The 20,428-nt window shown below is 53.5% G+C and overlaps 2 protein-coding genes across 2 annotated transcripts; both read left to right on the top strand.

Moving 5' to 3' along the window:
* Positions 1-125: 125 nt before the first annotated feature.
* On the top strand, positions 126-15,590 carry Slc44a4 (solute carrier family 44 member 4). The gene is made up of 21 exons (XM_059282215.1): positions 126-207; positions 2,380-2,428; positions 3,054-3,127; positions 3,242-3,320; positions 3,957-4,056; positions 4,138-4,260; positions 4,535-4,595; positions 6,780-6,870; positions 6,945-7,028; positions 7,275-7,510; positions 7,614-7,713; positions 9,132-9,227; positions 9,420-9,519; positions 12,680-12,936; positions 13,028-13,122; positions 13,230-13,333; positions 13,444-13,517; positions 13,718-13,788; positions 13,889-13,983; positions 14,249-14,333; positions 15,360-15,590. The coding sequence occupies exons 1-21, from the start codon at positions 174-176 to the stop codon at positions 15,476-15,478; spliced, it is 2,127 nt and encodes a 708-aa protein (XP_059138198.1). The 5' UTR covers positions 126-173; the 3' UTR covers positions 15,479-15,590.
* A 1,377-nt stretch (positions 15,591-16,967) lies between these two features.
* On the top strand, positions 16,968-20,184 carry Neu1 (neuraminidase 1). The gene is made up of 6 exons (XM_059281703.1): positions 16,968-17,123; positions 17,476-17,668; positions 17,993-18,255; positions 18,951-19,133; positions 19,216-19,438; positions 19,527-20,184. Exons 1-6 carry the CDS (start codon positions 16,983-16,985, stop codon positions 19,757-19,759), a joined length of 1,236 nt encoding a protein of 411 aa, XP_059137686.1. The 5' UTR covers positions 16,968-16,982; the 3' UTR covers positions 19,760-20,184.
* Positions 20,185-20,428: the final 244 nt, after the last annotated feature.

Below are 20,428 nucleotides of genomic sequence, written 5' to 3'. Positions count from 1 at the left end.
GCAGCTCCTGAGGCCCAGTATCTCGACTGCTGGTCAGAGCTGAAATCAGAAGAAGGAACTAGAGTGTGTCGGGGACCACAGGCGGGGGTGGAGCTGTGACGTCTGGGAGGGCGGGGCAGGCGGCAGGTGAGCGGCCAGGTCTCCCTGGCTCCAATCACTCCGGAGACTGAGCCATGGGGGGAAAGCAGGATGAGAACGAGGCTTACGGTAAGGCTGGGGTTAGAGGCCTGGGCTCTGGAGAGGCGGCGGGGCTCTACAGGCCGTGGTGGTGACTGAGGTTGGTTCCAGGCAGAGGAACTAGAATCCCTAGGTCTCTGAGGAGAGGCCCCGGGAAAACAGGGAAAGAGAATCCTGTCCTGGGAGAATGGTCTCTGCTGGGCCACAGCACAGGTCTTGCATACTGAAGTGGGATCTGAGTGTGTAGGTGTTGGGCCTGGCCTCTGGGGGCTGTTGGGGGGCGCAGGGATTCGGGCCTGGACTCTTAAGTCCCTGAGGGCAGGGACCCGGCAAACAAAGCCCTCGTGGTTAGGAGGCAGGTTGGAGTCCTGAAGCTCCTGCTCAGGACAAGACCTCAGGGTCCGGCAGCCACCAAGGGGGAGGCTGGGTTCCTGCAAACCAGGGGGACTCCAGTTTAGACTTTGGATCTCTGAGACGCAAAGGTGCTGCGGGTCTGCCAACCCACACCCTGTGGAGACTCTGACGTGAAGCCGGGCTTCTGAACTAATAAAGTTCTTGTGAGGATTAGGGGGCTGGGACCCCAAACTTGAGGAGACAGCCTACTAGGATTCCTGTGAAGTGGGAGACTGGGACCCTCAACTGCTGGGGTCTGCCTGCTGCAACCCCTGTGAAAAGTGGGGTCTAAGGACTGTGGTGGAGAAAGGGCTGATGCCTGCCTTACGGTCTTTGTTGGGAAGAAAAAGAAGGGGGGAGCTGTCTGGGGCACTTTGAGAAATAGGGACAGGGCTCTGTAGAGCGTGAGGCCTGAGGAGAGAGGAAGCAGGGGCCTGTTTCCAGAACTGGTGAAATTAAAGGGCTGGAAGTCTTTCCCTGAAGTCCTGAGAGGCGAGGGCTGAGCGAGCATTTCCTTACCTGAGGATCTTCAGCGCCTACAGGGGAGCTCATTCTGATGGTTGGGCCTCCTCTAGGTGGGGCTGGTGTCCCCTAGGAGACTAAGGGCCAGAGCACTCCACAGAAAACTTCCTGGAGCAGCTTTGGGTCAATGATTGACCCTGTGTCCATAAGTCTGGGTGGGACTGAGTCCAGAATACCCAAGAAAGCAGATTCCACCCTACCCCAGGCTAGCCCAGCCCTCAGCTCTCCTTCAGTGTCTACCAGGACCCTGGCAGCCTGGCCCCACCCCCTCCCCTGTGTACTGAGGGAGGACCAGGAACAGGACATGGCCACAACCCCAGCTCAGGTGTCAACCTGGCTGGCTACCCAGAGCCGTGTGGTAGCCTCAGTGGAGGGTCTGCAGAGTTCCTGCTTCCTCCCTATGCCCTGCAGGGCTTCACAGCTGTGATCATACTTTCTTTGTCATATCCTTGGGCCAGAGGGCTGAGCTAGTGTGAGAGTGACACGGTCCCCTGAAGGGCTCCCCACCTGGTGGTCCAGAGAGGTCCTCCCAGCAGAGAGGACCAGGCAGGGGGTGAGAGCAGAGATAGGATGGGGGCCTGAGAGCCACTAAGAGGTGTCACAGAAGCTGACCAGGGAAGGGACCGAGGACCAGGGCCACATTCTACTCAGATGGCCTTGAGGGGGGAGAGTCAGAAACACATTTCCAGAAGCCTACTATAAAAAAAAAAAAAAAAAAAAAAAAAAAAAAAAAAAAAAAAAAAAAAAAAAAAACTGCTCAGAAGGCTGAAGCAGGGGGATGGCAAGTTCAAGGTCAGCTGGGGGAACTCAGAAAGATCCTGTCTGAAATACAAAGTAAGCCGGGCAGTGGTGGTGCACGCCTTTAATCCCAGCACTCGGGAGGCAGAGCCAGGCGGATCTCTGTGAGTTCGAGGCCAGCCTGGGCTACCAAGTGAGTTCCAGGAAAGGCGCAAAGCTACCCAGAGAAACCCTGTCTCGAAAAAAAATGGCCATGCTTATAGTTTAGTGGCAGACTCTTTGCCCCTCGTGTAGAGAGCCATAGATTCAATATCCAGTACTACAAAAAAAACGAAGGCCCCACTTCCCACCTGTTGCTAGGGGAGAAGCCAAGGCAGGCAGCCACCATGCTGCTCACAGAGCTTGCAGACCAGGATACTGCCGATCCAGCTCCCTAGTGACCTCATCCTGCTAGTCAACCAAGCAGGCTCCTGGGACCCAGGGATGTCTGGAAGGGACAGGATGTGGGGAGAGAACACTTGCCTCATTCTTACTCTCCCCCGCCCTCAGGGAAATCAGCCAAATATGACCCCTCCTTTCGAGGCCCCATCAAAAACAGGTGAGCTGTGGGCACCGTCTCCAGGGATGTGGGGAGGATTTGGGTTGTCGCAGGAGCCTGGTCCACTGAGGCATCTGTGTGTCTAGGGGGATTTGAGGGTCTGGGTGCTGGGTCATTCTATTTTTTGACTTGGGTGCCAGTTACTCGGGTGTGTATACATTTGGGGAAAACTCACCCAGACGAGCATTTCTGAGCTCCCTCTCTTTCTGTCTGCCTCTGTCTCTCTCTGTGTGCATGTGCCTGTGAGCATGCAAGCCTGTGTATGTGTGTGTGTGATTATCTGTGATTATCATGTGTGATTATATTCCAGCAGAAGAATCCCTATCCTAAGGAAATTTTTCTTGAAATAGATAAAGAATGCCAATCTTGCTGGGTGGTGGTGGCGCACGCCTTTAATCCCAGCACTCGGAGAGGCAGGGCCAGCCTGGTCTGCCAGAGAGTTTTGGGACAGGCAGGGCTATACAGAGAAACAAACAAACAAACAAATGGAAAAAAAAAAAAAACAAACAGGCATGCCAGTCTCTCTAGCACCCCCTAATCGTCTAACCCATGTCAAAACCACACCTGCACCCAAACCCCACCCATCCCTACACACATCCCAGCTCAGACGTCCATCTCTCCCCAGGGGCTGCACAGACATCATCTGCTGTGTCCTCTTCCTGCTCTTCATTTTGGGTTACATCGTGGTGGGGCTTGTGGGTAAGTTTCCAGGTACCCAGGGTGAGGGGCAGCGACCTGGGGAGGGATTACCACATAGCTGCCTGCCCCCAAGTGTCTGCCTTCCTATGATCTTACTGTGTGTCCCTTCTCCAGCCTGGGTGTATGGAGACCCTCGGCAAGTGCTCTACCCCAGAAACTCCACGGGGGCCTACTGTGGCATGGGGGAGAACCAGTGAGTATGAGGAGGGAAGACAGCAGCTTGGGGGGCAGGAGACGCCCCAAGGTAGACACCAGAGCCTGGCATCTGCTGTTCTCCAGCCCTTCCTCACCCAGCCTCCCCGGGACTGGACAGTGCAGGGCCAGCTTAAGAGTCTACGTTTAGAGTTCAGACTTCGCTGTCTGGGTCCCCAGCTGGGATGAGTTTGGGTGGTATGAGCAGCCTCTCTGGGCTTTAACTTCCTCCAATGAAGCAACAGCGCCCTTCCAGAAAGTATGCAGGAAATGCCCGTAAATAATCTGTTAACACTCCTGTCACCATTACAATGCTCCAGGCAGGTGGGGTGTTTCACACCTAAACTGCTAAGCCTCCCGAGGTTGATAACTTCACTTCGCACCAGACAGACTTGAGGCCTTGTTCAAGGTCATAAAGCTACCTTGCCAGGGCCTGTGCTCCAGAATCAATACTCTCAGCCACACATTGGCTGGTGCAATTTATTACCATAGCTGGTCTTCTGGGGCTCCTTATCTCCCCAGAGAAGCTGGGCCAGAAGCTGGACCTAACTAGTTCGGTCCACAGGGCTGTGTGTTAAAAGAATGACACCCTGCACCTGTCCAGGCCCTTAGGCATATGCGCCCTCTCTTCCTGCAGGAATAAACCCTACGTTCTATACTTCAACATCTTCAACTGTATCGTGGCCACCAACATCATCTCCATCGCCCAGAATGGCCTACAGTGCCCCACACCCCAGGTCAGAAGCCAGGGCCTGTGGGAGCCCCGCCTGTCCCCAAGGCCCTAGGTACCAGCCCCTTAGCATGTTCTGTACCCACAGGTGTGTGTCTCCTCCTGCCCAGTGGCCCCGTGGGCTGTGGACAGGTCCCAGTTCTCAAAGACAGTGGGTGAAGTTTATAAAGAAAACAAGAACTTTTGTCTACCAGAGGTGCCCCCAGATATGGTAAATGCTGGTTCCCGTCCCATAGTGGAGGAGTGGTAGGGAACTTGGACTCTAAGGAGGGATGAGCCCATCTGAGCCTTAATGTGGTAGAAGTTGTGGTAGAGGTGATGGTGATGGTCGTGGTGATGGTGATGGTGATGGTTGTTGGTGGTGATGGTGATGGTGGTGATGATGTGGTGGTGGTAGTGGTGGTGATGATGTGGTGGTGGTAGTGATGGTGGGAGCCACACTTTTATATCTGTGTATCTGTCTGTTCTTCCTTCTCCACCCCCAGAATGTGATGAAAAGCCTGGAGCAAGAACTCTGTCCCAGTTTCCTCCTCCCTTCTACTCCAGGTGAGAACCATGGACGTTACTCCTCAGGGATCCTCTCATCCAATATTTTCATTTCTCAAATGAAAGACGCAGGCCCAGAAGAAGAGAGGCCCTCAGCATGCCTTCCCTACATTCTGGGTGGAGAGATCAGAGATATTTACAAGAGGTTGGATGAGCACTAGACCAGTCAGATGCCGCAAGCCTATGGTCCCAGTAACAGGGAAGCAGAGGCAGGAGAGGTTGAAAGCCAGCCTGGGACACATAGCAAGATCCTCTCTCAAAACAACAGTAAAACAGGGCTGATGAGATGGCTGGACACACAAAGGTGCTTGCCACCAAGTCTGACGGCCTGAGTTCGATCCCCAGGCCCCACACGGTAGAAGGAGAGAATGGACTCCTGAGCCAGCTCTCCAATCACTACAGGCATTGCACAACCCACACACGGTCACACACAATAAGTGGATGTAATAGTGTTTCGTGTGGATGAGTGGTGCGCAGAACACTGTCTCCTGGCTTGTGCCATGCCCTGGGTTCCATCCTCAGCACTGCAGAAACAGAACAGAGTGACAATAATAAATCTCCTGAAAACAATCATGGTGGGGCTGGAGAGACTCTCAGCAGGGAAGTGTGTGCTGCTCCTATGTGGGTTCCCAGCACCCATACGGTGGCTCAAAACTATCCGTAACCATCCAGGGGCCCTGATACCTTCCTCTGGCCTTCACGGGCACCAGTCACGCTTATCACACATGTAGGCAAAGCATTCATACACACAAAATATGCCGGGTGTGGCGGTGCACGCCTTTAGCCTCAGCACTCTGGAGGCAGAGGCAGGAGGATCTCCATGGAGTCAGTGAGTCCCAGGCCAGCAAAGGTCTACATAGTGAACCCAGCCTCAAAAATAAAACAAGATAGATAAATCTAAAAAAGGTAGGGTTTTTTGTTGTTGTTTTTAATAAAATGTAATGGATGAATAAATCTGAGGGAGTACAGCCACCTGAGACATCCATCCAATCGTTACAAACGGACGAGGCTGGGTAGGCCCATCACAGTTGACCTTTCTTTGGTGCACGCTTCTTCCCAGCAGCACTCGGAACTGGTTTGGTTTACTTAGAGACTGGATCTTATGTTGTGGCCCAACTGGCTCCAGTGTGTGATCTTCCTGCCTCAGCCTGTCCCTCTGCTGAGATACCAGGAAGGCACCACCGTGTCTAGCTGCCTTTATTTATTTATTTATTTGTTTGTTTGTTTGTTTGTCTGTCTGTCTATCTATCTGTCTGTCCATCAGTCCGTCTGTCTGTCTGTTTGTTTTAGTAGAAAATGCTCCCTTCGGCACCATTGGGTCTAATCTCCATACAAACAACCCAAGCTAACTTCCTCTCAGCACCATCCTTGTATCTGCCCTCAGTGTAAACAACCCAAGCTAACTTCCTGAAAGCACCATCCTTTGCATCCACTCTCTTCGTAAACAGCTTAAAGCTTGAGCTCTATTCTTCTTTCTCTCAGGCACCCTCTTTGCAGCCCATGTGTGCCCCCCAGTACTTTCTGACTATAGTATGAGAAAAGACAAGATTTCAAGGCAAGTGCCATAGGGAAGGGCAAGGGCGCCCCAGGGCCGCTCTGAAGCAGACAGATCTGGATTTACGCTTGAGCACTTTCCAGCAGGAGGATCTCAGGCCAGTTACTCAACCTTTCTGTGCCTTGTTTCCTCAACTTTGGGATGTAAGTGATAAAAACAAACCTGCTTGGCTACCTGCGGGTCCAGAGTCAGTCACGTAACAGGCCCAGCTAGAGATCTGGAGATAGAGCTGGGGCAGGGGCTGAGCTGAGAGTGAGAGGAGAGATTCTGAGGAGACTACTTAGAGACTCCACGAGCAAGCGCAGAGGTGTGCAATGTGCATAGGATCCAGGGCCTGGCCCAGGGCCATGACAGCCTGTTGAGATAACCCATTCTGCTGAGGGACCAATGATGTGGAATGAAGAGACCATGACCTAAGTAGGGAAGCAAGGTCAGGGCTGGAGGTATTGCAGGAATCCAGGTAATGGGGTGTAAGGACATCTGCCCAACGGCAGGGAGGGAATACAGGCTGCAGCACCCCCAACCCTGAAAGAGCAGAGCCCACCCATCCCTGCTCCCTCCCGTGACCATGCTCTGGGGTGGGAGGGTCAGACAGACTCCCACCCAGCAGCCCCTGTTCTCTCTTCTAGCTCTGGGACGTTGTTTTCCATCCCCCAACATTAATTTCACCTTACCCGGGTACGAATGGATTGATAACACCACTGTCTCTAAGGGGATCAGGTAAATGTCCTCTCCATCACCCCCATGTCCCTTCGTACCCTCAGCCCCATCTGACTCCATCCTTCTCCAAACAGTGGCCTCCTTGACAGCATCAATGCCCGGGATGTCTCTGTGAAGATCTTTGAAGATTTTGCCCAGTCCTGGTATTGGATCCTCGTGTGAGTCCACAGCTTCCCAACGACCAATCCAGCCCCTCCCTCCTCCCCCCTGCCCTTCCCTGACTCCCTTTCCCTAAGTCTGTGTGTGAAGCCAAGGCTGTGATCAGAGTGGACCCTGAGCCAGGCAGGACTTGTATCAGAAAGTGAATTGAAGCTACGAATACTGGAGGATACGGGAAAGGAATTGGGGGGAGGGGGCTCTGAAGGACTTAGGAGGCCACCCTCATTTACGTTCCCTACCTGCAGGGCCCTGGGTGTGGCTCTGGTACTGAGTCTGCTCTTCATCCTGCTCCTGCGCCTGGTGGCAGCTCCCCTGGTGCTGCTGCTGATTGTGGGGGTGCTGGCCGTGCTGGCCTATGGCATCTACCACTGCTGGCAACAGTACCGGACGCTTCGGGACAAGGGGGCCTCCATCGCCCAGCTGGGCTTCACCACCAACCTCAGTGCCTACCAGAGTGTGCAGGAGACCTGGCTGGCTGCTGGTGAGTCCCCTGCTGCCCCCCTCCATCCACTCGCTGCCAAGGGTTGCGTTGGTTGGGTGACCCCAGCTCTGACTGGGGACCACCACCTGCTGTCCCCACACAGTAATTGTTCTGGCTGTCCTTGAGGGCATCTTGCTGCTCATGCTCATCTTCCTGCGCCAGAGGATCCGAATTGCCATCGCTCTGCTGAAGGAAGCCAGCAGGTCAGGGCCTGCCTGTGAGGGAGAGGGGCCCTTGGGCAGGGGTGCTAGCCTGGATGGGGTAGTAAGAACCCTGGAGGAGAAAGGCAGAATTGCTCAGTAAGTAACACCGCTGAGCTTCAGCCTCTTAGGGCCTCGGTTTCCCTGTCTGGTTTGTTCTGTTGTTATTTGGGGGGTGGGGGGTGGAAGGAGATAAGATTGATTTATTTTTGTTTTATGTATGGGTGTTTTGCCAGCGTGCATGTCTGTGCACCACGCATGTTTGGTGTCCCTGGAGGCCAGAAGAGGGCATTGGATCCTCTGGAGCTGGAGTTACAGACAGTTGTGAGCCCAAGACTGCTCTAGAGAGCAGCCAGTGCTCTGAACTGCAGAGCCGTCTCTGCTGCCCCAAGAGTTTGCTTGTTTGTTTGTTTGTTTGTTTGGAGACAGGAGCTCATGTAGCCCCCGCTAATGTCAGAGCAGCTATGTAACTGAGGCTGTCCTTGAACTCCTGATCTCCCTGCCTGCACAATATGGTGGTGATGGTGATCACACAGGTTCTTGGGCAGCACAGGCTGACCTCCAACTCACTGTATAGTTGAGGATGACCTTGAATGCATCCTCCTGCATCTACCTCCAGATGCTAGGGTTGGGCATGTACCACCTGACCTCCTTTATTCAGTGCTGGGGGTTTAACTCAGGGCCTCCTGTGTGTTACTCTACCGATAAGGCTACATCCCCAGTCCTCCTGTATCATTTCCCTACCCTGGTCACTCTTTTGAGGGTGTGTCTTGCAATATAACCCGGACTGGCCTCAAACCGATGGCAACCCCGCTATTTCTCAGCCTCCTGAGTGCTGGGATTGAAAGTATGTGCCACCACACCCAGCCTCCCTGTTTGTAAGATGTTGTAACAGCAGTTTAAATTTTGCAAGGGCACTGTGGGAACTGAGTACACTGTGGGGACTGAGTGCATTGTGGGGACTGAGTGCATTGTGGGGACTGAGCGCATTGTTGCTGACTAAATGGGTAGAACAATGGCTTAGCACTCTGTGGGCACAGGTGGGAGTCGCGGTGGCGGGAGTTGAGGTGGTGGGAGTCAAGGTGGCGGGAGTTGAGGTGGGAGAAGCAGACACTGCCAAATGGACCAGAGGGGCGGGCCACCTTTTGGGGGTTCTCTTCCCTTACACTCCCCGAGCCCCCCATGTATCTCCTGCAACTCCAGGCTCCTCTGAGTGTCCCCTGAGCCTTACTGGGTTCACCCAGCAAGTCTACCATGTACCCTGTCTGGAGCCAGGTGCTGGGGATGTGGAAGACAAAAGCTGTAGTTCTGTTTCTGGCCTGGAGACTCAAACAGGCCAGAGGAGGAGTCCAGCCAGGGTCAGGCCTGGGAGAGGATGCCCAGGGCTGAGGCTCCAGTGGACTGCTCTTGTCTCCCTGCAGGGCTGTGGGCCAGATGATGTCCACTATGTTCTACCCTCTGGTCACCTTCGTCCTCCTGGTCATTTGCATCGGTTACTGGGCCATGACTGCTCTGTATCCTTTGTACAGCCCCCACTGGCGCTCCGGGGGCAGGACAGGTCCCATGTGGGGATGTAAGGGGACTGAGTGGCCCGGGTGAGCAGGGGTTGAATGCCAGCCCTGTGTGTGTGGCGGACAACCTGTACCAGTTCCAGGGGTGTCCTGTGATTGACAGCTGCCATCATGCTTTGCTTGACTCACCTCTGGGTACCTGGCCACGTCCGGGCAACCCCAGTACATCTATCGGGTGCCCGACCCAAGCACACCGGGATGTGAGGGCGCACCTGTGAACAAGTCCTGTGACCCCATGGTGAGAGGGAGCAGGGTGGGTGCTGAGGGGGTGTTGGGGGTCAGTTAGCCCAGATCTCCCCTAATGCAGAAGTACCTGAGAGGGCAAGGATTCTCCCGTGGATGGAACCTCCTCAGTTCTACAGTTGAGTACCCGTTTTGTAGAGTGATGTGGGCACAGGACCTCTGAAGCGAAGGTGGGGAGGCTGAATAGCAAGCAGGACCTTTCTCTGCCTTCAAGGCCATTAAATACTTTCTCCTCCTGGGTCTCCACCCATTACTCTATAAATTGGAGCTGATCCTAATCGCCGTCTCTGTGGGTGGCTTAGGAGCATTAATGGCATTGGGTACATCTGGTGCTGTGTACCATGCCTGCCCAGGACAGAGACTCCCACTGGATGGACTGTTTTATTTCCCTTGCCAAGTTCTGGGAACAGAGCCCCAGACAGCGGCACTGAGAGGTCCACCGGAGCGATGTCTGGAGGAACCCGGGAGGCCTGTGGGTACTTTCCCAGCCTTGAGAGGTGGAGGCTGAGGAGAGGATCTACACCAGTCTCCATTACACAACTAGTCTGAGGCCAGCCTGAGCTGTGAGGCTGTCCCTAAAAAACAAAAATAAGCATAACAAAAAGCCACACCGTGCCCACAGGAGCACACCTCTAACTCCAGCATCCTGGAGGTTAAGAGTAGAGATTTCCACTTCAAGGTCATCCTGGAAACCTTGCCTCAAAAACAACTCCTACACACAAAAGAGAGAGAAGGTTCATTCAGATTTATAGAAGACCCTCTGTGTTCTGCGCCCAGGGGGACCGGGCTTTCCTTTGTAACTCACTCACCCTCTAACTGTGAAGGCTGCCGCAAACCCATGGTGATCTGTTGAGAGAAGGGGGCTTTTTGCCCCCCCCCCCCCCGCCCCCGCCCCGTGCCCTTTTCTTTTCTTTTCTTTTCTTTTCTTTTCTTTTTTTTTTTTTGAGTCAGGGTCTCACTATATATATAGCCCTGGCTGTCCTGGAACTCAATAGGTAGACCAGGCTGGCCTCAAACTCAAGTAGATCCACCCGTCTCTGCCTCCCAAATGCCAGGATTAAAGTCGGGCACCGCTATGCCGTTTTATTTCAAACATTCATGGTTTAGGCACTCAGGAACCATGAAGCTTTTAAAGTCATATTTTCTGGATTTGTTTAGTTTTAATTACTCATTTTTTATGTGTTATTGTGGACATTTCCAAACACATGCAGAAGTCAACCGTACAGTAGTGGTGAGTCCCTGTGCCCAGATCCGGTGGCCCGCAGCTTCCTATAAGAACCCCTCCTCCTCCTCCTCCTCCTCCTCCTCCTCTTTTTCCGCAATGCTACAGTTTGAACCCAGGGCCTCAGCTGCCCCCACCCTCAACTTTTAAGAAGTTTAAAACAATGTTCTCTCTCTCTCTCTCTCTCTCTCTCTCTCTCTCTCTCTCTCTCTCTCTCTCTCTGTCTCTCTCTTATTATTTCTCTATGATTTCTTTCTTGTTTACTATTATTTTGTGCATATGAGTGTCTGGACTTCATGTATGTTTATGCACCACATTGTATGTGCTGTCCAAAGAGATCAGAAGAGGGCCTTGGATCCTCTGGAGCTAGAGTTACACACAGTGGTGAGCCACCATGTGGGTGCTGGGAACGGAACCCTGGTCCTCTTGCAGAGCAGCCAGTGTGCTCAACCACTGAGGCATGGCATAGCTCACTTCCCCCCTCTCTGTTGTTTGTTTGTTTGTTTGTTTTGCTTTGTTGTTGTTTTTTTGAGACACGGTTTCTCTATGTAGCCCCGGCTGTCCTGGAATTCACTTTGTAGACCAGGCTGGCCTTGAACCCAGAGATCTGCCTGCCTCTGCCTCCCAACTTCTGGGAGGCAGAGGCAGGCAGATCTCCTTTCCTCTCTCCTCTCCTCTCTCTCTCTCTCTCTCTCTCTCTCTCTCTCTCTCTCTCTCTCTCTCTCTCTCCCCCTCTCTCCCTCTCTCCCTCCCTCCCTCCCTCTCTCTCTCTCTCTCTCTCTCTCTCTCTCTCTCTCTCTCATTTTTCTAGGCTGCCCTGAAACTTACTCTGTAGCCCATGCTGACGTCAAACTCACAATGATCCCCTTTACCCTAGCTTCCTCAAATGTTGGGATTGCTGGGGTAAAATACTACATAGCTCCGGTAGTTTGAATACAAACTCTGACTATCATGCCACTTCACACATAAGTATGCTAAGGTGGATCTCAAAGAGCATTTGTTTGTTTGTTTATCTGTTGTTTTTTTTTTGTTGTTGTTGTTGTTTAATTTTTTTCAAGACAGGGTTTCTCTGTGTTGTTTTGGTGCCTGTCCTGGATCTCGCTCTGTAGACCAGGCTGTCCTCGAACTCACAGAGATCCACCTGGCTCTGCCTTCTGAGTGCTGGGATTAAAGGCATGTGCCACCACAGCCCAGCTTATTTATCTATTTATAGACAGGGTTTCTTGTATTCCAGGCCCAGCCTGGATCTTGCTATGTGGCAGAGAATTTGTGATACTCCTGTCTCCCACGTGCTGTGATTACAGGTGTGCCTAACCATGCAGGGTTTTATGTGCTAGGCCAGCACTCTACCAACTGATATACTTCTCCAATTCTTTGACATATGACTTAAGAAGCAGAGCCTGAGGATTAGGTCAGTGATAAGAAGTTGTCTTTTGTTCTTAAAGCCCCGACTTCTACACTAAAAATAGGAGGAAAGGAAAAAAAGAAGAAAGGCGAAATCTAACGAAGCTGGGCATGACGCTCAGCTTTGTGTGTGGGGTTTGCAGGATGTGTGAAGATCAGTGTTCAATCCCAGCAGAACACTGGCGCATGCCACACACCCCGACACTGTTTTGTTATTACAGCCAACAAAATTACTTAATGTCATTAAATACCCTGGGTGCCCTGACGGCAGCTCAGAGTCTTCTCTAAAACAGGTTCCTGGAAAAGTAAGATGGAGAGCAGGCTGAAACCATAAAACCACCCACACACTGGTCTTGCCCGAGGCATTCTAGACAGCTCTTGTGCCAGTCTGGAAACCAGGAAGCTGGTTAGTCACACTAAGGCAAGACTGAGGTGATCTGAGCCTGGAGGCTGCTAGGAACAGGGAAGGTTGAGGATCCACCTGCAAGTCCCAGGCCTGAACCTGCCATGTCCTCCCTGTCACTTCCAGGACCAATCCAAGAACTTCTCCTCGTGCCCAGGGCTCACGTGTGCCTTCCAGGGCTACTCGTCCACAGGCCTAGCCCAACGTTCTCTCTTCAACCTGCAAATCTATGGGGTCCTGGGGCTCTTCTGGACTGTTAACTGGGTACTGGCCCTGGGCCAGTGCGTCCTTGCTGGAGCCTTTGCCTCCTTCTACTGGGCCTTTCGTAAACCTCAAGACATCCCTACCTTCCCCTTGGGCTCAGCCTTTATCCGCACACTCCGGTAAGCCAGGGGCAGCCCCCTAGGGAAATGTTAGCCCTAGGAATACCAGGAAGTGCTGGGGTGCCTCAACTTACCTAAACACCCTCTGCAGTTACCACACTGGGTCACTGGCATTTGGAACCCTCATCCTGACCCTTGTGCAGATAGCCCGGATCATCCTGGAATACATTGACCACAAGCTAAGAGGTGAGTGGGTGGCAGCGGGCAGGCTGAGCTGCTGGAATTGCTGGACTCTTGAAGGGGGCCAGGCAGGCGGAAACCAGTGGCTAAGCGTCGGCTTCCTTTGTCCCCAGGATCCCAAAATCCTGTGGCCCGATGCATCATCTGCTGCTTCAAGTGTTGCCTCTGGTGTCTGGAGAAGTTTATTAAGTTTCTCAACCGCAATGCCTACATCATGGTGAGCACACCCTCCAGCAGCCCCTTGCCCTGAGCCCCTCTGCCCAGGCTCCACCATCATGTGGGGAAGATCACCAAGGGTGTGGCTCTGACCTTTCCTGCTCCTCTCAGATCGCCATCTATGGGAAGAATTTCTGTGTCTCAGCCAAAAATGCCTTCATGCTGCTCATGAGGAACGTAGTCAGGTCAGGCTGCCATGGGGTCCCCTACGGCTGCCATGGGGTCCCCTACCCAGCTCTCGCATCCTTAAGCTGGCCTCATGGGCAGACCCTGCTCAGAAGGGTCTCATGCTTGGTCCAGTGCTCTGCTGTCACCATCTTGACATGGGAATAGACGTCACTGTTCCCAGTCCTGCGAGGTCCCTCACCCCTCACTTCCACTACAGGGTCGTCGTCCTGGATAAAGTCACAGATCTGCTCCTCTTCTTTGGGAAGCTGCTGGTGGTCGGAGGCGTCGGTAAGGGCCACGTCAGGGTTTACAGAGCCAGGCGCCCACTGGGGTGCAGAAAGGGGTGTCTGTGGGGAGCAGCACTGACCCGGGACTCTTGTCCACACAGGCGTTCTGTCTTTCTTCTTTTTCTCCGGTCGTATCAAGGGGCTGGGAAAGGACTTTGAGAACCCCCACCTCAACTATTATTGGCTGCCCATCATGGTGAGTGACACCTCTCTCTGCTTCACCCATGTCTCCAGAAGAGGCCAGGGGTCCCAATCAGTCTTTTTGTTTGTTTGTTTGGTTGGTTGGTTGGTTGGTTTTTCGAGACAGGGTTTCTCTGTGCAGCTTTGGTGCCTGTCCTAGATCTCACTCTGTAGACCAGGCTGGCCTCGAACTCACAGAGATCCGCCTGGCTCTGCTTCCTGAGTGCTGGGATTAAAGGAATGTGCCACCACTGCCCGCCAATCAGATTTGTTTCTTGCAGACCTCCATCATGGGGGCCTACGTCATCGCCAGTGGCTTCTTCAGCGTTTTTGGCATGTGTGTGGACACGCTCTTCCTCTGCTTCTGTGAGTGTCCCCCGACCAACCGCCTCCCCGACTCTCAAGCGCTTGATTCTTCTGGCTTTTCTTGGAGAGTGGTTGCCTGTGGCTTTCTGAACTAAAGGGGCCAGTGAGAATATCTTCAGGCATTCTAAGACTAGAAGTTTGGGGAGGAAAGAAGGGATAAACCCTGGACATTCTCAGAAAGGGGGACCTTCTCAGACAGAGGCCTGGCTAGAAAATGTAGGAAGATGTTAACCACGAAACACTTCCCAGGAGGTAGTCAAAGTATGTGTGTGTGGGCTGTTCTTCCTTCTTTTATTTAGGCTTTTGGGGGAAGGGACATGCAGGGAGGTGAGATGGGAATCACACTATATAGCACAGGCTGACCTGGAAATAACTGTATAGCTAAGGCTGGCTCAAACTCATGATCCTCCTGCCTCAGCCCCCAAGTGCGGGAAATCGTGGTACTTTTTTGTCCCAGTGACAATGCCCCCTGGACCTTGTGTCTGCAAAGGCAGGAACACCCCACAGCTGTGCCAAGCCATGCACTAAGCAATTAACAGGAATATTTTGTTGTTTTATGGTTTTGTTTCTTGGTTAAATTTTATTTATTTACATAGGATCTCTCCATGTCTTCTTGGCTGGCTCCAACTGGATATATAGACCAGGCCGGGCCAACTCCAAACAGTCTTCCGGCCTCTGCCTCCCAAGTGCTAGAATCATGGAGATGCACAACCATTCCCAAGGCAGAGTTTTGCTGTGTAGCTCAGGCTAGGCTTGTATTCTAAGTCCTGCGGTCTCCACCTCCACCATGATGAACCGACATGCCATTTTTCTTAATCCTGTTGTCAGTCTATGAAATAATACGATTATTTACACACTTGATGTGAGGAAGCAGGTTATACAGCTTTCTGGGTAGGTTCTATAAGCTGCCTTACATGGCTTGGTCAGGAAACCAGGCTGTTTGATCTACACAGCCCGGATTATTCCTGGGGTTCAACAGGGTTCCGTTTATCAGATCTCCTCTAATGGGTCCTTTCTGCCACTCAGTGGAGGATCTGGAGAGAAATGATGGTTCCCAGGAGCGGCCCTACTACATGCCCAAGTCACTTCTGAAGATTCTGGGTAAGAAGAATAAGACACCCGGTGAAGGAAAGAGGAAGAAGTGAGAGATGGGGTCGTGACCCGGAACTGCTGCCCTCCTACACAGAAGCCCAGCCATCTACGCCTTAAGGATCACAATTTTATAGTAAACAGATTTTATTAAAGATTAATATTTTATATTCTTGATAAGTATGGTTTTGTTTCCAAACTCATTTCTCTTTTATTAAAGTCTAAATCACTGTTACACGGTTGGATACCAAGTAAAAGAAAACTTGTTCAGGGGCTAGGGTTAGGAGACTGGGGTGTCCCTCAGCTAGTACAGTGGCTGCCTAGCATGTAAAGGCCTCCAGATTCTGTGTCCAGCATAAACGTGGCCTGGGACTCTTGCCTGTAATCACAGTACTTGGGAGGTGGAGGCAGAAGGATTGGGAATTCCAGGTCATTCTTGACTCCATAGTGAATTCAAGGCCAGGTGGAGCTGGGTGAGACCTTGATTCAAAAGAAGAGTGTGTGTGTAGGGGGCGTATTGTTCAAATAAGGTAATATGTCACCAACAATCCAGGCAGCTATTCATTTCTTTTTTTAATTAATTAATTAATTAATTAATTAATATATTATTTATTTATTTTAGTTTTTCGAGACAGGGTTTCTTTGTGTATCCCTGGCTGTCCAGGAACTTGCTCTGTAGACCAAGCTGACGTGGAACTCACAGAGATCTGCCTGCCTCTGCCTCCCGAGTGCTGGGATTAAAGGTGTGCGCCACCACGTCCGGTTCATTTTATTTATTTTAAGAATGCTTCTATGTGCCAGGCAGTGAGTCCCAGGCCAGCCTGGTCTACAGAGTGAGTTCCAGAACAGCTAGGGCTAGACAGCAAAACCCTGTCTTGAAAAAAAAAAAAAAAAATTCAGCTAGTTCAGCGAACCATTTTGCCCACGTGACCTCCTGTCTCTGCCTCCAGAGCACTGGGATTAGAGTGGGTTCCATACCTGCCCAGCTTTTATATGAAGTTTGGAGATACGAAGTCCTGTCCTTCGGCTGGCTGGGCTCCTGTCCTCAAGAGTGTAGAGCAAATGCTTTTCACACTGAGCCCTCTCCCCAACCCCAGGGGACTATTTAATATATATATATATAATATTTATTTATATAATAAATAATAATATAAATAAATATACATTTATATATAAGGTGCGCACCACTACACCAGATTTAGGTGGTGGCGGGGACTGAACCGAGGGCTTCCTACAAACTAGGAAGGCACTCTACCAACTGAGTCACGCTGCCGTCCCTTAGTTCCTTTCCTGGCCACCGGCTGCTTTAAAACAGGCCCCGCCCCTCCGTCTCTTTCCGGGTATCAGGGCCAATCAAAAAGCTCCTACGGGGCCTGAGGCCGCCCCCTGGGTCACGTGCCGAGGTCGGACAGCGAGAAGGACCAACCGGAGTCGCGGCAGCGCGGGCCGCGGCTGGCGAGGGGCGGGGTCGGGGTGACGTGGGCGCATTTAAAGGGCCGGGGTCAGCTGACGGCTCGCCGCGGGTGACCGGTTCGCGGACGGGCTTCGCGGAGGGGAGCGATGGCGCGGGCGCAGCCGAGCGGACCCCGGGCCCCGCTGCGCGGCCGGGCGGGCCGCCCGGGTCAGCTGCTCGCGGCGATCTCCCTGCTGCTGGTGTCGCTGGCGGGATCCCGGGCCAGGGTGGAGGAGGACTTCAGCCTGGTGAGCCCCGCCGCACCTGCCGAGGTGGCCACTGCCCCCCAGCTCGGCCACCTCTCCGAGCGACACCCCTGCCCGCATCCTCTCCCGACCCCTCTCCTTGGCCCCTGGCGCGCTTCGGGGTCCTCCTCGCCCGTCCCCGAGGGTTCCCCGAGGGTTCCCCGAGGGTTCCCTCTCCCCTCGCAGCCTCTCCCCTGCTCCGGAACCTCCCGCTTCCGCCCATCCTCTCCCCCGGACTCCCTTCTCTTGTTCAAGGACACCCCTCACCCCGCTCAGGCTCCCCATTGCCCTCTCCCGTGGGAACCCTAGCTGGGGCGGCGACCTGTCGGTCGGTCTTCAAGCCTCGTCCGCACAGGTGCAGCCGCTGGTGACCATGGAGCAGCTGCTGTGGGTGAGCGGGAAGCAGATCGGCTCGGTGGACACTTTCCGCATCCCGCTCATCACCGCCACCCCTCGGGGCTCGCTCCTCGCCTTCGCCGAGGCCCGGAAAAAGTCTGCCTCCGACGAGGGGGCCAAGTTCATCGCCATGAGGAGGTCCACCGACCAGGGTACAAAGGTGCCCGGGTGGAAAGTGGGTTGTACGAGTGACTGGAGATCGGGAGTGGGGGGATCCCTTCACCGATCCAAGCGCCCAGGGATAGAACTTCGAGGCCTGGGTCCCTAAGGAGTTAGGGAACCCCCGAGGGGGTCAGAGTCCAGGGAGCTAACGGCAGCCTACAAGGGGTGATCTCATAATTCACTGGGAATGAAAATTATGTGGCTGAATGGAGTGAGCAGGAAATAATGTCGAGAAAGAAGGAACAGGGCCCTGGTGCCACCTTAAGGTCCCTGGGGAGAGGCAGGACGTGAACAAGAAACCACTTTTTTTCCAGGTAGCACATGGTCCTCTACAGCCTTCATCATAGACGACGGGGAGGCCTCCGATGGGCTGAACCTGGGGGCCGTGGTCAACGATGTGGACACAGGAGTGGTGTTCCTTATCTATACCCTCTGTGCTCACAAAGTCAACTGCCAGGTGGCCTCCACCATGTTGGTGTGGAGTAAGGATGACGGCGTTTCCTGGAGCCCGCCCCGGAATCTCTCCGTGGATATCGGCACAGAGATGTTTGCCCCGGGACCAGGCTCTGGCATTCAGGTTTTTATCCTGGGGACCCGTGAAGAGGGCAAGATCCTGGGAATCAGATTTTTTTTTTTCTTGAGTGGGATTCCTTTGGAGGCATGAGCATTCTGGAAAGAACACCCTAGTGTGGAGAAGACGGAACTTGGCCATTGGCTTCTCACATGGAGGTTGTCAACGCCTCTGTCCTTAGCCTGAGCAGGGTAGACTTGGGTGGCCTTTGGGCAGACAGGTACCTTTATCACAGTGCCCAGTGTCCAGCAGAGTCCACGCTCAGGCTGGCCTTAAGCTCCCAAGGCTGGGTGGGCGCTTGTGCACATGCCCAGTGGTGCATTCTGCATGTCCTGGGGAACTTCCAGGGAAGGGCGGTGGGGAGGGCGTAAGTAACAAGCATGATGTATGCGTGTATGAAAATGTCACAGCGAAACCCATTTCTTTGTATGCTAACCAAAAGTTTATTTCAGAACAAAAAGGCTAAGGCAAGCAAGTCACTGTGAGTTAAAGGTTAGCTTGGGCTACACTGAGTTCAAAGCCAGGCTACATTAAAAAAGGAATGAAATTGAAAAGAGGGTACTGGATGTGGGGAGATAAAAAGCATAATCCCAGCACTCGGGAGGCAGAGGCAGGCGGATCTCTGTGAGTTCAAGGCCAGCCTGGTCTGTGGGGGGAATGCCAGTACAGTCCTCTCTGACCCCCGCGTCCTCTTCCCACAGAAGCAGCGGGAGCCCCGGAAGGGCCGGCTCATCGTGTGTGGACACGGGACGCTGGAGAGGGACGGTGTCTTCTGTCTCCTCAGTGACGACCACGGTGCCTCCTGGCACTACGGGGCCGGCGTGAGCGGCATTCCCTTCGGCCAGCCCAAACACGAGCACGATTTCAACCCGGACGAATGCCAGGTCAGGAGTGGCATTCACCCAGCTCCGGCTTCCGCAGCCTCCCCTCCCCGGGCTCTCCTGAGGCCCCGTTCTCTCCCCTTAGCCCTACGAGCTTCCCGACGGCTCGGTCATCATCAATGCCCGGAACCAGAACAACTACCACTGCCGCTGCAGGATCGTGCTCCGCAGCTACGACGCCTGCGACACCCTCCGGCCCCGCGATGTGACCTTCGACCCCGAGCTCGTGGACCCTGTGGTCGCAGCGGGAGCAGTGGCCACCAGCTCGGGCATTGTCTTCTTCTCCAACCCAGCCCATCCTGAGTTCCGTGAGTGCCTGAGGGTGGGGTGAGTGGGGGCGCCGGCCAGGCCGGGACGCAGCAGAGACGCACCCCCTCCTGACCATTGCTCCCCTAGGAGTGAACCTGACCCTGCGCTGGAGCTTCAGCAATGGCACGTCCTGGCAGAAAGAGAGAGTGCAGGTGTGGCCAGGACCCAGCGGCTACTCGTCCCTGACAACCCTGGAAAACAGCACGGGTGAGGATGGAGAGCAGCAGCCCCCTCAGCTGTTCCTTCTGTACGAGAAAGGCCTGAGCAGATACACCGAGAGCATCTCCATGGTCAAAGTCAGCGTCTACGGGACGCTCTGAGCCCTGTGATGAGGACGCCAAGTCCTGGACCCGGCTTCACGGCCCTCGGGGGCTGCCTGAGACCCAGCTCGTGCTCCGACTCTAGTCTTCTGCAGAAGCAATTTGTCTTTGACAGGGAAGTCACCCGGCTGTGACTTAACGGCCCAGCTTCCTCTCCCAGACAGGAAGTAGTCCTAGTCCCTTCCTCGCCAGGAGCCGTTTCCAGAATGCTGGGGATAGCCCTGTCCCCTCTCTCAGGACAGTGGAGCTGTTCCTTTCTGGGACAGGATGGGGGTGAGGGGTTGTCCCCTGGAGTGTAACAAATATGAACCCAGGGAACTGAACGTCCTCCTAGGGTTTGGAAGCAGGTACAAGATCTGAAGAGGATTGCTTAAAGTCCCCAGGGCAGAACGTCCTTTCAGAGTACAGGTAGACATACACACACACACACACACACACACACACACACACACCCTTGATTATTTATAAATCAAAATATTTGTAATTTAAAATTTTTAATGAAGGAGAAAAAGCGTTTGTGGAGTCTGTGGTTCTGTCCACTCACACCTTCCTGACTGCCTCAGGGACACTGGTGAGACCGATGAGGTTCGGAGAAAGACCAGTCCACTCATTGCTTGGGAAGCAGAACCCGGTCAAATCCCACTTGCCCATTGACAGTCCTCCCTGCGC

Source organism: Peromyscus eremicus, chromosome 16_21 (genome assembly GCF_949786415.1).
Source record: "Peromyscus eremicus chromosome 16_21, PerEre_H2_v1, whole genome shotgun sequence".
NCBI lineage: Eukaryota > Metazoa > Chordata > Mammalia > Rodentia > Cricetidae > Peromyscus > Peromyscus eremicus.
Note: the sequence above shows the minus strand (reverse complement) of the source record. Positions and strands in the feature narration are given on the sequence as shown.